This window comes from Neocloeon triangulifer, unplaced genomic scaffold, assembly GCF_031216515.1.
Source record: "Neocloeon triangulifer isolate White Clay Creek 2 clone unplaced genomic scaffold, ASM3121651v1 ptg000013l, whole genome shotgun sequence".
Lineage (NCBI taxonomy): Eukaryota > Metazoa > Arthropoda > Insecta > Ephemeroptera > Baetidae > Neocloeon > Neocloeon triangulifer.
In genome coordinates, this window is record NW_026775555.1 from 3,959,379 (window position 1) to 3,977,908 (window position 18,530).

The window sequence follows — 18,530 nt, forward strand, 5'->3', positions numbered from 1 at the left end:
GTGCTCATATTCTAGCCGAAAGGATTTACAAAATGCTGAGGACGATGAAGAAGTACGAGCTTGTGGATGATGAAGAGATGCTGGAAATTCCTGCTGAGATGCTAACTACAGGCCTCTCACCCCAGCAAGCTACCGATGCCAACAATGACCCCAAAAAGTTGCACGCGGCAACGTGCTTTACGCACTGGCTTGCATGAATGGCTACAGGCCCTCAGCTGGAGTTGTCCAGAGTGAGCATCAATTAAGCACTATATTTTATTGTGTTAATGTTTTCTAAAAAATATATTATTTTTATCATTTTCAGAAAAGAAACTTTGGCAGACATTCTTGACGGACACTTCAACGTGAGATGCTAGAAAATGGCAATGTTCACCCGCCTGTGGCCGCCACGTTCCACCACAAGGTCCTGCTTGTCCTGCTGAGTTGGCAGGTGAGGAAAGTGCTGATCAAGGCGTGTTGGCCGGACTTCCCAACAACATCGTGCATGCAGAGCTGATGAGTGTCAACGAAACTGAAATTGTCATTGTTGATCTAGAGGACGAAGACCTGCAGGATGGCAGTGGCACCAGCAGAGACCACAGGCTTGGTCACTCTCCATCCAAAAGAGCTCGCTACCAGTGCTGATGTCTTTGCTTGCTTGTTTACAGAAATAATATAACTTAATTAAAGAAATAATCTTTAAATATTTAATTTATCATTTATTCCAGGTTAATTTTTGATAGCTAGTCCATAATTTTGAATTTTCACATTATTTGTCCTTAAAAGTATTTTGAATATCCAAAACGCGTTGCATTTTAATTTCATTTTTGCGTTGCTTTTTGATTGCCATCCGCTGCTTGTTCAATCGGAAATGGTACAGAGCTTTATTGAGAAGCCAAAATTGGAATCTTTAAATATATTTAGTTTATCATTTATTGGAGGTCTCGTTACGATAGTCCAAATTTTTGAAAATTCCTATTATTTGTCCTTAAAAGTATTTGAATATCCAAATTATGTTGCATTTTAATTTCATTTGTGCGTTGCTTTTTAAATTCCATCTGCTTGTTCAATCGTAAATAATACAGAGCTTTATTGAGAAGCCAAAAGTGCAATATTTTAATATTAAAAGTTTATCATTTATTCAAGGTTCGTTTTTTCTGACGCACTTCATAAGCGTTGAACATTTTTAGTAAGCTGGAAACTGTCTTTCAGTTTGAATATTTGTAATGATGCTATTTATTGTTGTGGTCTCAACTGGACTTGGCGGTGAAGAAGAAGTTGCTTGTTGAACCGGCACATCTGGTGGTGCCGGTGGCGGCCAATTTGTTTGCTGAACAGGGGAGTTGTTAATGTTGTTATTAGGATTAACTGGCATGTCATTGCCTCTGCTGTAAGGATAAGGTTGGTTGCTGTTCTGAGGATAATAATTGCCAGGGGAGGGATAATTATTATTGCTGCCCTGGACAGGATTATAGTTAATAGGGTATGGATTGTTATTGGGGTAGCGATTATTAATATTGTATGTATAAGTCGGATCCATCTGCTCTGGTTGAGCGACGGGAAGTTTTGCCGAGTTTTGCTGACCGCCGAAGACACCCAGATTGTTATTATTATTATTTTTGTTTTGATTCCGACGGCGATTATTTTTGCGCCGCTTGTTCTGCTGCTGACGCCTTGCAGGTCGGATGACTTGGTATCTTGGCCTGTTCCGATTGTTCAGTGGCGCCGCAACCAAAATGCCAACCTGTTTGATAAAAAATTTATAAATTTAAATCAAATTAGATAAGTTGATAGAAGTTTTTGTTTAGGTTTTAGGTAATTTTAAATCACATCACATACCTTTATTTAAATTATTATTTTAGATACCTTTTTACATTACTAAAATTTATATTTTAATTTCAAATATGTCATCAAATTGATAGAGTTTTACTGTTTGATTTATTAAAAATAAACTAATAACAGATTTTTAAAATAAAATAAAATTTTAAATATTTAAATAATCGATAATTAAAATTATTAAATAATTAATATTAATTTTAAATAATCGAAAAAAGAAAAATATTAATAAAAAAGAAATTAAAGTTTATTAAATATTATAATATTCATATTAAACTAAATTATTAAAAAATTTTGAATTAAATAAATGGTTTAATCAATAAACAAATAGAATATAAAAATTTAAAAATAATAAAAATAGCTTACATTGAAGTAAACTAACTAACCTGGTTTCTTTGTTTATTTCGCTTATTATTTGGATTATTCTTTCGTTGTGTAGGGACTTGAGTGCCGTTGAGTGGCACCAAACTGTTCACTGCATTATTATTTGAGTTTATATTGTTTCTATTAAGGTTATTGCGACGCCTCTGCTGCTGTTGTCTGCGTCTTTGGCCTTGTTGCCCAAACCCAAGGTTGACCACAGCCACTTGTCCGGCGTGACTCGCGTCGGGAGGGCGGTTCGGGGGTTGTGAGTCATGCAGAGAGGGGAACTCGGTGCTGCTGGCCTCCTCCAAGTCCGAGGGCTGCTTGCGCGTGGTGGAGCGTCGACGAGCCAGTTTCTTGGCCAAGGACGGCAGGAAGACTTCGACCTCGGAGTCCGGGTTGGCCTCGTCCTCCTGCGCAGACGAGCCCTTGAGCTGCAGCGAGGACACCAACACCCACAACAAGCAGGTCTGTGGAAGTTTATTGCATTTTATTGAGGAATTTTAATGCGCCATTAACGTGCATCGCGCTGATCGCGCCCGCAATTTAGTGCATAGCAAGCATAGTCTAGGTTGAATATCACAAACTTCATTACTTATTGTTAGCAGAATTTTCTTTAATTCCGTAAAAAAAATTAACAATACATATTAATTTGCAGCAGAAAATATTTTTGGTAAAATAATTTTGCTAAAATTGTAGGCAAAAATTTTATTTATTTAATTTTAATTGATTTCAGTAAACGAATAGTTTTTTTTATTTTTATTTTTTTTTACAATCAGTGATTTAATTATCTAAAATTATTAATTTCAAACATTTTATTTAATAATATTTTAATTTAAGGTTGATATTTTTTTTCTACTTTCACGATGGAACATCCACATTAAATTTGCGTTAGCAGCCGCATAAAATATTGAAATGATATGAATAATTAAAAGTTTAATAATAAAGGTATTTAATGGACAGTCTAGAGTAAGCATCGTTAACATTTTGTGACCCCCACACACGCTCGTGACCTTTATCGTCGCAGATTTTCAAACCAGCGTGGAGTTTTATTCATTTTGAATAATGGTTGGGCATGGTGCTTTGAATAAAATGACATTTGGCGAACTACCGTGGCGTTTAGTATGTTCTAAGCAATTATTAACAGGTAAACGATGAAATTTGCTAAATTTTTGGACTACTGGAAAAAAACTCATTTTCACTCAATACGTTATGCATGGAAAATCTTCATTTTAATTTTAAGTAAGACCTAAAATGAGTTGGTTTTTTGTTTCCAATGCAACTCGCTGATGTAACTTACAAAATGCAACACTCTGGTGGAACATTTTTTTTTTTATTAAAGTAACCGGTTGCCTCGGAGGATTAAAACAAATCAGTGAGGGATATGTAATTTAAGTACAGCGCGAGATGTTTTTTTTTGCGCTCGGCTGAATAGTAATGGCATCAATCTCGCGGTTTCACGTGTGAAAAATGAAGTGGCGGCAACACCGAAAAAAAGAAGTCAGTAAAATTAAATATTCTCATAATTCCCTCACCTTTTAAAAATAAATATTACAATTATCTTCATGAAAATGTGCTGATCCAGCCCAAAAATGTATCAGTAGACATCTTTTCTTGCGCTTTTAAATGTAAATTGCTTTTCACTAATTTTTTAAATTGGGATACAAATATCTTGTTGTTTTAAAGTTCTTTTTAAAGAAACTTGTGCTAAACAAGAAATATTACTTTGTAACTTTTTTAATCTTGCTAAAAGCCGTACTTTACAAAAGTGCGTTGGCCTGACAAAGATAAAATTAATCGATGAGAACAATTAAGTTCTATATTTGCTCCAGACGGTGCATGACCGGAAAATTGTGAACCGCCGTTTTATTGGGTTCAATTATAGACATGGCTTTTGCTCTTTTCTCCTTTAAAGGCACAGCATCCTGTGCCACGCTTTCACAAAACAACAAAAAAGCAGCAAGTCTTTATACTCAACCCTAAGAGCGCGCAATCCTTTGATGTAAAATTTTGTCCCAGAGGATTTTCTTTTGCCGAGATACCGATCGCAAAATAGCTTATTTTTCAGTCGGGCAAGGGATTTGAACGAGTTCTTAAATTATATAACTATAATTTTTTTGGTTCTTTCTTCCCTCGTGAGCTTTTTTATTTAGTTCTTGAAATAATGAATAAAAGAATAAGTGAAATTTACTTTTAGCATAATGAATATGTTGTTCATTTACTTGTTTTTAAAATAACAAAACACACAATTTAGCTACAAACTTCTTATTCATAATTTATCTTAGCACTATTTTCCAATTCAATTCTTATAATCTAAAACTGTCTGACATATTCTTTGTATTTTAATTGAAATTATGTTGTTATTGTTAAGTTGCAAAATGAAATTTTCTGGTAACCAGTAAGATATATTAATTTACAGTTCTTATTAAATAATCAATTTAGCTTAATAAATTCTATCATGGTTTAAGTATTCATTGTTAAAATGGAAAAATAACAGATTTAGATGAAATCCATGATCATTAATAATTATGAATTTAAACTGCGCACATATTTCACTTTTATTTCAATTAATTTTTTTGAATTTATTAAACTGCGGCCATGCTTTCATTGCTTTTCTCAGTACGCTGAAGGCCGGGGTAAACGACATTCACCAACAGAATTGTTCAATTTGTTAGAAGAAAAGAATTTTTTAATTGCTTGCCAAGCTTACGACAACAACAAACCTTAAATTTCATCTCTTGACAAAAACGCTGCTGCTCCGTCCGACCGTCATTAAAAAAGTTTATAAACGCAACAATTGAATTTTCGATGACACGTCTCGCGCAGTTCACACAACATGTCACTTTCACACAAGCTGGAACTGTAGTGGCTCGTGTCGGTCACAAGGAACGAGGGTCGCGTGACATTGTCGAAAAATATAGGCCACGGCTCTTTTTCCCAATGCGCGTTTTCCGATTTTGTGAAGGATTTGCTGCGAAGGTTGGATGAGTGCGTGATGCTGCGCGGTTCTATCTGGAAAACGGAAAAACATCAGGGCGAGGCGCAAAAGAGCAAACGGAAATGAGAAAACACGGCGGGCCTCGACGGTGACGCATCACCGTACAATCATAAAATAGAATCCTTTTGATTATTACTTATACTATTAGAAAGATAAATCATGTAAATTTTCCATTCATTCTTTTCATTTTGTTATTAGCTTCTCTTTTTTTTATAGGGTCAGACATTCTTGTTGGCCTGCGACCTTTAATGATTTTTTTTTTAATATGTATTTTTTTTTAGTTCTAATAAAAAATCCGGTTTTGCTTGCATGTAGTCTACGAGGTGATGACTAACAAAGTTTAAAACTGTAACAAGGCAAAAATATTATAGATTTTTAAATTAAGCAATGAATGCATTATATTATTTTTCAGTGTTTAATTAATGGAATCAGTGTTTTTTTTTTTGTTTGTTATATATTGATTTTTTTCTAAATTTTTTTAAAATATTTTTTTATTTTAACAAACAATATTTAGATTAAAATAAATAATATTAAAATAATAATAATATTTAAATTAATAATTTATTAAATAACTTTATTATATATAAAAGAAAAAAGTTAATTAACCAGCGCTATTTGTTTAAATTGTTTTTGAAATATATTCCCAAGGAAGTTTTAATGTTCAGAAATTTTAAGAATCCGTCAAAATTCTACTCTACATTTAAATGTGCAAATTTTCCAAACATTTTTCGATTTTGCCAACGGGTATATGTGCACGGTGTTATCTCATCATTAGGCAAACACATTTTCCTCGTTAAAACTGGTCCGAACTCTGAATGCGTATATATGCAAAATGAGGGCCCCAGAGCACGGTGCTTCTGCAAACATGCAGCACGCGTGAGGCGCGCTTCACTATCTCCCTCGTTTCGAAATTTCACATTTCTGCAGGCTGATACCAACAGGCCACACCGGCTCTTTTTGTATATAAAAATATAGCCACAGGTTTACAACCTCTCGACCAGTGTGTATTTTTCTTTACAATATGAATTTTGTGATAAGAGAGGATTTTTATGTGCGATTAATCTTATCTCTCCAACTCCTGGAGTAACTCAAATCTTTTTATTGCCATTATATTCAGTTGTTGTTTGGACAAGTATAGAAATCGATAAGTGGTTAAGAGACTAAAAAGGCGGTTCAGAATTTCGATTCGAATCACGTGTTTTTTTGTCTCGAAAGTGCGCAGAAAGTTCAATGGAAAGAAATTCCTGACTAATGAAGTGGTACAACCTTGTTGAGGTAGGAATTTATACAGGTGTTTTTTTTTTCTAAAAGAATTTGTTGAAATTGCATGTAACAAAACACAAAACAAATGTATGTGGCATTCAAAGCAGGTAGTGAGATTTATGCTCCCAAGCAGTTTGAAATGTTTGTTTGTTTGATTGAGACAAGCACAAAGCAGAAGTTAGCATGCAGAAAATTTAAGTTAATTTTTATTATGAAAATATTTTGTGTGTGCCAAAAGTTCTGTAACGATTATAAAAATTGCTGTAATATTTAGAAAAAAAAAATGGAAAAATAATATTGAATTAAATTTTTATTAAAGGGTTATTGATGTTTATTCTACTCAAGTTATATACAAAAATTTGAAATAGTTCAATATGCTTTAATCAGTTTTATTGTAATTTACTTTAATAAAGTTTTTATTGTGAATTTTAGATTTTTTTATTGATTTTAGTAAAATAAATAATTTTTTTATAAATATTTATCAAACAATAATTTACTGATTTAGTTACTTGAAAATAAAAAATAAATCCTTTTTCTTTAAAAATTTTGTTTTCTTGTAGATTCTGTAAAAATATTAATAATTAATGGATTAACTAAACCTTCTAATTTGAAAAACATTCAACTTTTCTTCCTCGCCTACCCTTTTTCAACTTAAGTATGCTAGATTTGCCAGATTTGCATTCGAAATATCTTTATGGTAAATTAAATTAACCATTCAGCTTTTAATAATTGTCAGTATGCGAGTGTTTTGATCTCAATGATGCTCCTGTTTCCTTGTATCTGCCGGGCTGACTTTTCGACCCAAATTAGAGGGCTGCACTGATGAACACACAAAGTAATCCGATCAGCCTTTTTTCGTTATAGATGCGCAGTTCTGTCAGAACGCACATGGCGAAGGTCTGATCAGCCATCAGAGCCTGTTAGGTCACTAATTGCAAAAAGGGTGCGCACAGCTTGAGTCCAATTTGGTTTAGGGGCGCGTCCGTTTTGTTTTTGTCACTTAATGGACCACCGTGTTGTCTATACCACCCTCGCCAAGGAGACAAACCCTTATCTATGTGTAACGGCCGAAAATAATGAGCCGCCACACAATAATTGCTTTGCATTTCACGGTCTCTTATCTTGTGTGTGCAAAACGACCATTCTGTATACACACGATTTATTCGTTTGACGTTTTGCCACAAAGGGCTGACTAAGATTTGTAAACTGCGGCTTGTTTGGTTGACAAACAATTTTGAAAGCGTAAAACCGGCGTCAAGAATTTTAGACAAAAAAAAATTGGAACAGAAAAGACAGCGGTAAAAATACGAACTTATTTGAATATTTAATAATATTAATTAGAATAATTGTATTGCTGGAAGCAGCATTTTAAATTGTAAAAATGTAGAAAAATTATGCCACGTACGCTTAATAATTACTCTTTCAAACTAAATGGGATGTAAAATACAATATGGTCTTGTTGGTCTTGTTAAGTAAGATGCAGATTTTGATATTTAAAAAAATATATTACTTATTTTATTTAATTTTTTTACATTTAGGAAATTCTCGTATTCAGTCGTGTTAGTTAACGAGAATGTATTACAGAGATCAATAATGAGTAAATTTGTACATGCTAATTCATATGCATATCTCGATTTTGTATATTTGGAAAGACACATAAGCTTTTTTAAAAATCTTGATTTAACAGTCTCAAGTTTAATAAGGTCATTTTGGCTTAAAAATGGCCAAATAGCCTCAATTCCATAACTAGCTATTGGTGCTATAGCCAAGTTGAATAGCTTAATTCCTGCTGAAATTGACGATTTTGCTAGTGAGTTTAGTTTCGAGATTGCAAAGATTGCAGATTTGACTCTCTTTTCAATATGTTTTGTAAAGGTATTGCCTGATGATTGAAAAATGACTCCCAGGTAGGAGAATTCTGCGACAAATTCAATTGACTGACCATTTATCATCAGAGAATCATCTTTTTTATATCTGCCTCGACCCTTATTTCTAAATTTTATAATTTTACATTTTCCTAAATTAAGTTGAAGTTTTCTTTCTGCAAGAAATTTTTCAATTTTTACCATTGCTTTTTTCAATTCTTCTAAGTTTTCACTTAGTAACACAACATCATCAGCATATAGGATTGCTTTGACATTTAAGAATTCTAGTATTGCATCATTAAAATCACTGATTGCAAATATAAATAGGAACGGTGATAAACATCCACCTTGACGGACTCCATTTGATTGTGTTATGGTTTCTGACAACGACACTCCGTCATTTATTTGCAAATAATTGAGGTCCAACATTGTTGCTAACAGATTCAGTTCTTCGAAAGTAAATTTGTTGGATGCAATCAATTTCTCAAATATGAAGGTTCGATCTATCGAGTCAAAGGCCTTCTTTACATCTAAAAATATGGCATACAATGGTTTCTTTTTAACATAAACACTATCATTTATTTCATTTAACAGTTTACACACAGCAGGTATCGTACCCTTGTGTTTAACAAAACCATATTGATTAGAGGGAATGAGCTCTATTAGATATGAGTATATTCTGTTATTCAGCACTCTGTCTAGTAAGTTATACAGGGTGGAACTTAAACTAATTCCTCTATATGAATTTACATCGGACAAATCTCCCTTCCCCTTATATAATAGTTTTAAATTCGCAAATTTCCACGGCTCAGGAAAAGAGCCAGTTTCTAGGCAGAGATTAAAAAATGCCGTAATCTCAGGTGCAATGTGAAGCCACAGAACTTTAAGATTCTCATTGCTCAAAAGATCAAATCCCGTTGCTTTCTTAGTTTTAAGTTTTTGGATTGCAAGGGATACCTCAGCTTCCAAAATCTTTTTCATATGGATTGATCGTGGATAATTTTCTAATAATCTTTTCAGATTTAGTGATTCTCTAGGTAAGCATTTTTTAACATTGAAAATATTGCTGAGCTCTTCTTCCCATGTACTAATGGAAATATCATTTTCCTTATAAATTAAATTTCTATTTAACCTTAATAATTTATAACACGTTTTTTCAGCTTCTAACAGAAGCTTTTCTTCCTGTTTTTCCGCAAAGGATTTCTTTTTTGATCGAATTAGTCGCCTGTATTGCTTTTTCGCTTGAGCAAAAATATTGAGAACCTCACTTTTTTCGGACGCATGATCACAAGTAAGAGAGAATGAATCAATAAATTTTTTTAGGAAATTAAGGTCTTGACGAGATAAGTAGCACTCACTATCAAACCATGGTTGACTTTTACGTGGCGACCTAACGTTATCAAATTTCGAAGCGTCAATAAGCTGTAAAATATCATCATAAAATTTACTAAAATTCTTATTTTCTAAGTCAGTATTTAGTACTTGTTTAAATTTATTTACAAGCAAGTTTTCCAACACGTCATAATCTACTTTCCTACGAACATTATTGTGGAACTGGTATTCTATTTTGTCCCATAGTTGAAATTCAAGAGAAGTCAACCTATGCTTTCTCAGATACGAGTCACTAATAAGAAAGTTCTTTCTTTTGATTTTTTGACCCACGAATATTAAGTCAATGACACTACTCCCTTTTTCTGAGACATATGTTTTCTGTAAAGGACTTGAATTAGCCAGAGCTAGGTCGTTAAATTCTCCAAAATCCTGGATCAAAGTTCCCTTTTTATTTTTCTTGTCAATTCTGCAGTTGAAATCTCCAGCATAGATTAACTTTTCCCGATTTTCCACAAGATTAAATGAGTCTGTTAACTCCTCCCAAATTTCATCTTCATTTAAGGTTGGTTCAAAATACGCTCCTACAACTGAGAGAAATTCAAAATTTAAAATGAGAGTATTTTCTGTTTGCTTATAATTTTTTAGAGTGCCAACCTTAGAGTTATAATATACAGCAATGCCTCTCATTGGCCTTCCCAGATTATTTTCGTTTCTAGTGCCAAGAATGTGTTTCCCATAAAAGCCCGGGATAGAGAATTCTTCAAGAAGAAATGTTTCAGTTAATATAAGAATATCAAAGTTGTGAAAGTTATACTGGCCAAAATCTTCGTACATCTTTTTAAGGCCTTCAATGTTCCACAATAACAACTTTAAATTTTTAACATTTTTTATTTCAGGGCAGTTTAAAAATTTGGGATTTTTGATGTGGTATCGGTACCACTTACCGTTCCACTTTGGTTCACACATGTCACTTTCTCTTCTTCTTCGATGGCGATAAGAACTGAAACATTGTTACTGTTTTCTAAACGGGAGGTCACAATTGAGTCCTGTGAAGGTGTTGTTCCTGGGGGAGGAGGTGTTGGTGCTGTGGAAAGCATTGGGCCCTCTCTAGTTGACTGATCGAGCCTAGTTTTTCGTCCAGTTGGTGTGGACCAAGCAGTAGGTGATTGAAGAGCTGGAAAGTGTTCCTCGTAGCTCATCTGTCCGTTTTCGGAGTAACTGGAGCCCTCCCTGATGGCAAGTGATGGGTGAAGGTGGGTTCGTGGTGACCTTGGGTACCCTCTTGGTAGATGGTACACCTTGACTTTTACATCCACGTCTTTGAGGAAGTGGTGAATTACATCTCGAACGTAAAGCCAATTCATCTGATCTAAACCTGCGCACAGGTGAGGGATAGCTATTTCTTTGATTTTATTTCCTATGATGAAACCAGCTAACTGTTCGATGGCATAGATAATATCTTTGCCAAACTGATCAAAGTTGTGCCGAGGTTTGTGCCAGAAGCATTCTTTCGTGACAAGAAAAAGCCATGTTGACCCGTTTCGACTTTCAACTGGCAGCACATCTCCAATTTGCGCCCGTTTGCCTTTCAGAGCGGGGCGACCAACAGATTTCACAACTTCTGCTGCAAGCCCGCGACCACATTTGAGTTCCGCCGAAACTGCGTGAGCCTTGAATTGAACGTTGGATTTCAGAATATCACCTTCAATCTGAACAATTTCACACTTTGAATCCCTCAAGTCTAATGGAATGTAACCCGACCTTCTGTTTCGAGCAAGTCTTCGACAAGTCGTTCTGTATTGCTTTTCAAACTGGCTCAGAGTACGATGCCTTGGTTGAGCTTGAGTGGGGGGTGCAGGAGGGAGTTGTGTCGTTGGCGGGCTATTACCCAGTACTTGCGTTTGAGTTGGAGTTTGAGGGATCGGCCGCTGGCGGCGCTGGTTAGGGGGTGTGTCGCCCTGAGTTGTGAGGGGTGGAATTTCAGGTGATATTCCAGTTGGCAGCAGTGGTAATTTAGGTGGCAGCAGTGGCAAAGTAGTTGGCAGCAGTGGATATTTGTCGGTGTTTTCGCATGGAACCGGTTCGTTCTGTGTTGAGAACCGGTTTTGTACTTGATAACCGACGTCCTCTTTTTGCCCTAATTTCGCCAAAGCCTCATTTAATTTTTGCCGGAGAATGTGAATTTCATGTCTGCAGGACGCATGCAGGTCAGGGTGCGCTCCGTTGAGGCTATGAGGCGGCCCCTCCATGGTCCTCGGAGTTACCTGGACCCCATAGCCTTGGCCCCATGCTGGATAATTTTGCATGCACCCTGGCCCGAATCCAGGGTGCGAAAAATTTTGGCTTACAGAAATTTTGAAGGCCGGTGCACTTCTCCGTCAGTGATTTAGGTCTAGAAGTCGCACAGGCTTGATTTTCCAGCTGAAATTGATGAATAAGTGACCCGGGTCACATACTGTGTTGTTAACCGGCTGGCGCTACCAACCGAAAATGTAAAAAATGTTACAAATGCAGAAATCGACCCACAATTTTACAACACTCCTGCAATGACTGAAAATAAATGGAAAGAGACTAACTTTAAAGATCGGCACCTTTTTACGAGGTATGCTTGCCATGGTTTTCATCATTTGTTATGTGAAAATAAAGATTACCACTGTGCAGCAAACAAAAACTGTAAATGTATAAAATGTGGTGAACAAATTGGAATGTATCACCTATTCGAATGTAAAAAGAGTGACTTAACACTAACTAAAGCAGCTTCTATGAAAGTTTAGTGCAATTACTACCTCTTCAGTTTTTACTATTATTATATGCATAAACAATTAATATTCATGTATGTGTCTGTATACCGTTGGTATTTAATAAAAAGAATTAATTAATTTTATTTAATTTACATACATAGTTATTTTTTCAATTTTTGTGCAAACAATGAATTCACCCATGATCTTGATGGTGCCTCGACCAGTAAAAAGAAAAGCATCGCCAAAATAGTTACGAAGACAAAGTTCCCTGCAAAAAAGTGCGTCTGAAACAAACAAAAATATTTAAGTATAAAAGAAATATGCTGAGTTTCGATATTTTTACATTTTGGACGATTTCGAAATAGCGTTGGTGTCTTGTAGTTCCTTCCATGTAACTCAGCACAATGTAATGCGTCAGAAATATACTGAAGGAAAGTTTGCTGATGAAAGCGAGCGGCCACCATGAAAGGAATTTATTTAAAAATTCTGAAATCAATAAATAATTTTATTATTAAAAAATAATGTTTTTTCCTCTGGTTTTTTTTTTACCTGCACGACCGCTCTCGCAAACGTAAATAATCCACGCAAGGAAGAATGTAAACAGAGCTTTATGCAGTCCAGCGAAAATCATTATCTCGATCAAATTATATTTGTAGCTCGGGTCTAAAACTTTAAAAGCGCCGTACAAAGCCACAAATATCGAGGCTAGAGACAAAATCCAGAACAGACATACTACTTCCTGCAAATAATGTAAATTTTTATAGACTTTTTTAAAATATTTAATTGAAAAATTAAAACCTTTGACAGTTTTTTGGCTCCTCCGCTTTTCACATTCCACAAAACAAAACCCAGAGCGATGCCGACCATGTAGGGTGAGATTCGGTTCGGGGTGAAATAATGGAGCCACCTAATGTAGTCCATCAGTTGCTGGTCACTGCAATTTAATTTTAGTCGATACAAGCTAAAATTTGGTTAATTTACGAGTAGGAAGCCGCGTATAATGGCGCCGGTCTTGTCATATAAACAGTCGCTGCGGGTATTAGCATTGAAAACAAAAAGACGAGTGTAAATATTTGCTTTCCAATTGTCGGCCACCGCCAGAGTACATAAATTACAACCGGAGCCACTAAATATAATTGCATATCCGCTCCCAAGTACCAGGACTGGACAATACACTGTTGAAAATTTATTCTTAAAACTTTTTTGTTGCTATTTTCCATATTATTAATTACCAAATCTTCTGTGTTGACAATGTTATTAATATAGAGAATGTTCCAAAACCAATTCTTTTGGCAGAGTTCTTTGTTCACTACGACACTTTTGTACCAAGTTGGTCCACTGCCGATTTTCTCAAATAAAGTTGTATAGAAACCAATTGTTGCTAAAAGTGGGATGGTGAATCTGAAATTAAAAATAATTTTGAAATTAAATTAAGAAATAAACAAAAATTAATACCTGAAGTATCTTTGTAGAAAGTCGACAAAGAAATTGAACTTCTTTTCATTGAGTTCTTTCAACATGTTATAGGTTCTAAGGGCGCCTCCGAGCAGAAGGAAAGAATCGACACTCCACAAGGAAAGATACAAAGGTAGGTAAATCTCTTGATTTGCCCACTTTTGTTAATTTTTTTTAATAAGATTTAATCCAATTATTTGAAATTAGTTCCTTACATCTATAATAGTTTTATTGTTCATGAAGGGAAGCACCATGTTGGATAGGGCGCAGTGGCAAACGACAACCATATAAATGCTAAAAGCGCGAATACCGTCCATGCTTCGCATCGAATCCTTTGAAACTTGCCTGGTCATTTTTTTCCAATTTCTTGAAATTTCGAATGGAAGAATTCCTTTTTCAATAAATGAATCCAGTAGAGAAGTTTCGTCAGTTTTTTCTGCAAACGGAAATATTTACTGTAAAATAATATTACATAATATTTTTATATAAACTCGTTTGTGTGATGAGGTGTTGCTCTAAAACAGTAGCAAGCGCCGCAACCATCAGGAGGGAGAAAAGAGAAATCCTGAAAAAACAAAATGTTTAATTTTTAAATTTTTGTTTACTGCCTGAAAAATTTACAAGAAAATTATCTGTCCATTGCTCCAAGGTTGATTTGTTTCTGCGTAACAATTTTCCTCAAATACTTCGGAGTAAATTTTGAGACCGAGAGAATTTCCAATTTCCTTTAAGGAGGCATTTAACATGATTTCTAAGTCCTGTGAATGACAAGACGATGGAAGGCAAAACGCTGACTGGAAAAGTGCTAAAGATGGGAGATGATCGGGCACCTAAATTGATTAACACGCCTGAAATTATCTTTCGATAAGTGTCACACTAATTTTTTTACCATCACATTATTCAATGTCCTATTATGAGTGATTTCAACGTGGCGTCTCCCGTACGACACAAAGTCGATGAGTTTGTTTTTCACAGAGAGCTGAGGTTCAATTGCTTCTATGTGAATATGAGCAAGACAGTACTTTCCTCTCAAACTATTATTTTCTTGAATTTTGACGCATTCGTCAAAATTTCCATAGTCTTTTATGTTGCTGGATAAAATTCCCGACTGAATTTTTGAACTCGAATCCAGAACTTAAATATAATAAATTTTAATTAATGTGACGCAATTTAAAAATTATTAAAAAAGAAATAAACTTACGTTCTAAGGCCCAGAGCTCGAGATTGGAAATTCCTTTGAGCAAAATCTCACTTTCCGCTCGACAGGTCGCATTTTCATTTAGCAAATCAGGTCGGATGTAATGGGACAGAAATTCACTCTCGCTTTCTTTCGATCCGATTATCACGAAGAGCAAAATTGCTAGTGCGCGCTTCATGGCTCCACTGCCAGCAACGACTGCTCAGTGTTTGCGAGTTGCAAAAATCGGGCTGACCAATTTAAGAGCATTTTTTTTTTTAACGTTATCCCCGTGCGGATCTTGCGTTAAACAGTTCAAGGTGAGCCGCCTGGATCCCATTGTGAAGCTTGTTTGCATTTATCAATCACATAAATCACATATTTATATACAACGATGATCTGCGCCAATTTTGCACATGCACGGAACAAATTTTATTTTTATTTCTTTAATAACTTTTTTCCTTTAAAAAACTAATTTTACAACTCACACTTTTTTTCTTAAAGAGTTCAGAGCTCGAGCTTATTATAAAATTGAAAAAAATTAAAGTACAATGGGTTTTTGTATGGAATAATATAAAAATCATGTTTTTATTCACCATTTTCTTGAAATTTTTCCTTGCATTTCAAATTGAGATAGAACTTTCCATACTGAGAGAGCGAATTGTGTATGTAAAATTTGTGACGAAAAAGAGATTTCCCAGTATCACCTCCTTAATTGTTCAAAAAGTGTTAAGCCCCTCACTGAATATGCTACAAAAATAAAACTTGAATGATATTATATTTAAATTTAGTTATCTATTATTGATTTCAACCAGCAATACGTTTGTGCACATTTGTGTTTAATAAAGACAATAATAATTTCACAATGGTAGTCATTATCCTAGCTAGGAATTAATCTTTCAACCTCTAAAGGCAGAAAAAATTGTAAATGTGTCTGGGAAACTAACCTGACCATGGCATTTTTTATTCTTAAACTTGTGCCAAAAGACTAAACATTAAATAAGCATGCTATGCGTACATTTTATATTGTCAGCATAATTACACTGCAAATCCTTAGCCCCATCGCAGCACTAGATAGTTAGTTCTGTGGCATTGTGCACTAATTATTTTCAACATGGGCGATCTATTCTAGGTCAATCTATAACCCGGAGGAATTTTTTTTGTTATCAATAGATTAAAAGCTTTTGGCAAGTATTACATATTTTTAATGCTCACGCGGTCGTGCGATTTCCTTGCACATATGCAAAGGCAAGGTTGAGCATCATGAGAAAAGGTCAATCCAGCACTTGATTAAGTGGTGAAAAAAAAACATGTAAATTGTATTTTGTTTCTTAATCAATTTCCTGACATTGTTTTAAGGCTACAAAAAAAATATTTCCTATAAGCACTGCGTCCTTTCATTTTTACTGTTAATTAATTTCATGGACCGATTTCTAATTCATCAATTTTAATTTATTGACTTAAATTTTTGCTTTAATAAAAAAAATTAAGTATATCAGATGGTGTTGCCTCAACTGTCGCGCCGTTGACAAAATTAAACAAAGTCTCAAGCAACACCGCGAGTCTCGAAGGTTGAGTACCGATTTTGTGAGCTAAAACAAAGCGCAATTTTAAAAAGAGAGTGAGCGGTGTTTTATTACATTAGCACCAACCATTAAAATACATATGCCCGCTGAGATTCAAAAGATAAAATCTACATGTTCTCGCAATTCTGATAATTTATTTCACAATTATTCTTAAATTTGCCTTACGTCGATGGTCTTTTTTTAGTTAATAGCGCCCTTTGGCCTCACTTTCAATTCAACCTCGCAGGGAACAACATAAACACACGTGAGGAAAAGTTGGTGGGTAAGTGTCAAATTTGACAAGTTGGTCCCGCACTCTTGAATCCGCGCACCTTTTACAAAAGACGCAAAGGAGTGCTCTTAAAACTGGATTGCGCGACCGCGACCTTCTGTTCCTTTCTGAACACAAAAAATAGAGCGCAGCTCAGTGAACATCAAGAATCTAGTGTGGGCCGGCTTGATTAACAAGCCCATTTTTATACCTTTATTGACCTCATTTAAATGATGTTCACTTCGTACCCAAAACAATATTCAAAACATTACTTTCTATTTTTTATTTATCACTGAATATTAAATATAATAAGAGCAAAGTTTTAAGTGAAGAAAAAATTTCATTTAATCTGCATGCATTGAAGTTCCATATAGATTTTAAATGTTTTTCCCCAGATAAATGATTAAAAACAGTTTTTAATGTGACTGGAAAATATCATTAATTACATTGTATTTTTATTTTTCTGCATTATTGATGGATGAAACAATAATGCAGGTGCGTTCCCAAAGTTTAGAATGTGAACTTTCAATTAATTGGTTTTAATAAAAGGACAAAATGAACAAATCTCTACTCCTGGTGCAACTTTGCAAGTGATAAATCGCGCAATGTTCAAACTGGGAGCAAACGAGTTACTCAGCCTGGCATATCTGCAGCCAGCTAAGCAGAAGTGCTCGACAAGCTGCTTAAAAAAGTCTCGTTTTTGCCAGTCATCTTATTTTACGGGCGCTGCATGGGCTACAAAATTTAAGAACAGGTTAAAATCGCATTAGTAGTTTCTTTAAAAACCTGTAAAATCGCTTCTGGTTTTGCATGAGTGATTCTTTCCCTCGATGAATTTCATTTCACTAATGAATCTTACAATTATAACTTATCAATGATCAATATTGGTAAAAATTTAATTTGTGCCTTGTAAATACAAACGGTGAGCTTTTGTTTAGCAAGGAGCATGCTGAATCTTCATTTGACTGTAAATTTACTGAACCTTTTGTCAAATAAAAATTGACAATTGCAATATTTGCAGTCAAGATACTTATATATTGATTCTATTTTATAAATTTCATAATGCATATAAATATGAACTTGGTTTAATCGATTAAATCAAATATTATACAAAATAAAATAAAAATAATATCAAATTAAAAACAATATTGAAACAAAAATTTAATGTATATAAAACGTAAATAAAAATACTACCAATGTTTAAAAAATATTAAAATTAATTAATGTTTGTGGTTTTTTTAAGCAGAAATATTTTGTTATGAATTATGATATAATTTAAAATTTAACTATTTAATAAAATTAATAATCAATAACAAAAAGTACTTTTAAATGATCCTCAACCAAAACATGGGATACATCACGTAGAGCTGCAATGTCAGAACTTTGCTATTGAAATTTTGTTTTGTCCGAGGGCGGTGCGTGACGATGCACACATGTGTTGCGCGACATTTTCATTTCTTTATTGCCAGAGGTCGACCGATAACAAAGGCCCGACAGAGCTCTAATCCCAGCACAGAGAGCTATCTACTCCCACGAGGGTGATGTTTAATTAAAAAACAACGCAGAACGCGCTAATCAATCCGAGCATTGCGGAAATAAGCAAAAGAAAACGCCGAAACGAGAGCAGCTCGATCAACAAACACCGAGCAGATTGGGCGATACCAGAATGGCAAATACTCGGCACG

At 34.6% G+C, this 18,530-nt stretch overlaps 3 protein-coding genes across 5 annotated transcripts in view; 1 reads left to right on the forward strand and 2 right to left on the reverse strand.

Annotated features, from left to right (window-relative positions):
• Positions 1-883: 883 nt before the first annotated feature.
• Positions 884-12,399, reverse strand: LOC132198705 (myosin-G heavy chain-like). The gene is made up of 3 exons (XM_059622881.1): positions 10,581-12,399; positions 2,202-2,648; positions 884-1,723 (listed from the first exon to the last, which is right to left on the reverse strand). Exons 1-3 carry the CDS (start codon positions 11,940-11,942, stop codon positions 1,166-1,168), a joined length of 2,367 nt encoding a protein of 788 aa, XP_059478864.1. The 5' UTR covers positions 11,943-12,399; the 3' UTR covers positions 884-1,165.
• Positions 2,493-18,530, forward strand: part of LOC132198707 (RYamide receptor-like) — a 52,239-nt gene continuing 36,201 nt past the window's right edge. For 2 of the 3 annotated variants that reach the window (XM_059622883.1, XM_059622885.1), the window contains exons 1-2: positions 6,304-6,451; positions 13,905-13,965. The gene's annotated coding sequence lies outside the window, so the exon portion shown is untranslated. Of the gene's footprint in view, positions 2,647-6,303; positions 6,452-13,904; positions 13,966-18,530 lie in introns of those variants that run through there. The other variant, XM_059622886.1, reaches the window with a different exon arrangement.
• On the reverse strand, positions 12,494-15,227 carry LOC132198706 (O-acyltransferase like protein-like). The gene is made up of 12 exons (XM_059622882.1): positions 15,034-15,227; positions 14,722-14,966; positions 14,454-14,662; positions 14,324-14,397; positions 14,048-14,268; positions 13,833-13,990; positions 13,610-13,778; positions 13,359-13,552; positions 13,176-13,311; positions 12,927-13,116; positions 12,721-12,863; positions 12,494-12,661 (listed from the first exon to the last, which is right to left on the reverse strand). The coding sequence occupies exons 1-12, from the start codon at positions 15,206-15,208 to the stop codon at positions 12,539-12,541; spliced, it is 2,037 nt and encodes a 678-aa protein (XP_059478865.1). The 5' UTR covers positions 15,209-15,227; the 3' UTR covers positions 12,494-12,538.

Coding starts and splice junctions, on each gene's coding strand:
- LOC132198705 (XM_059622881.1), bottom strand. CDS start 11,942: ATGCAAAATTATCCAGCATGGGGCCAAGGCTATGGGGTCCAGGTAACT. Junction 2,649..10,580: donor GTGTGAACCAAAGTGGAACG/GTAAGTGGTACC, acceptor AAACTTCCACAG/ACCTGCTTGTTGTGGGTGTT. Junction 1,724..2,201: donor GAAATAAACAAAGAAACCAG/GTTAGTTAGTTT, acceptor TTTATCAAACAG/GTTGGCATTTTGGTTGCGGC.
- LOC132198706 (XM_059622882.1), bottom strand. CDS start 15,208: ATGAAGCGCGCACTAGCAATTTTGCTCTTCGTGATAATCGGATCGAAA. Junction 13,991..14,047: donor ACAATAAAACTATTATAGAT/GTAAGGAACTAA, acceptor AATTAACAAAAG/TGGGCAAATCAAGAGATTTA. Junction 13,312..13,358: donor TTATACGCGGCTTCCTACTC/GTAAATTAACCA, acceptor ATTAAATTGCAG/TGACCAGCAACTGATGGACT.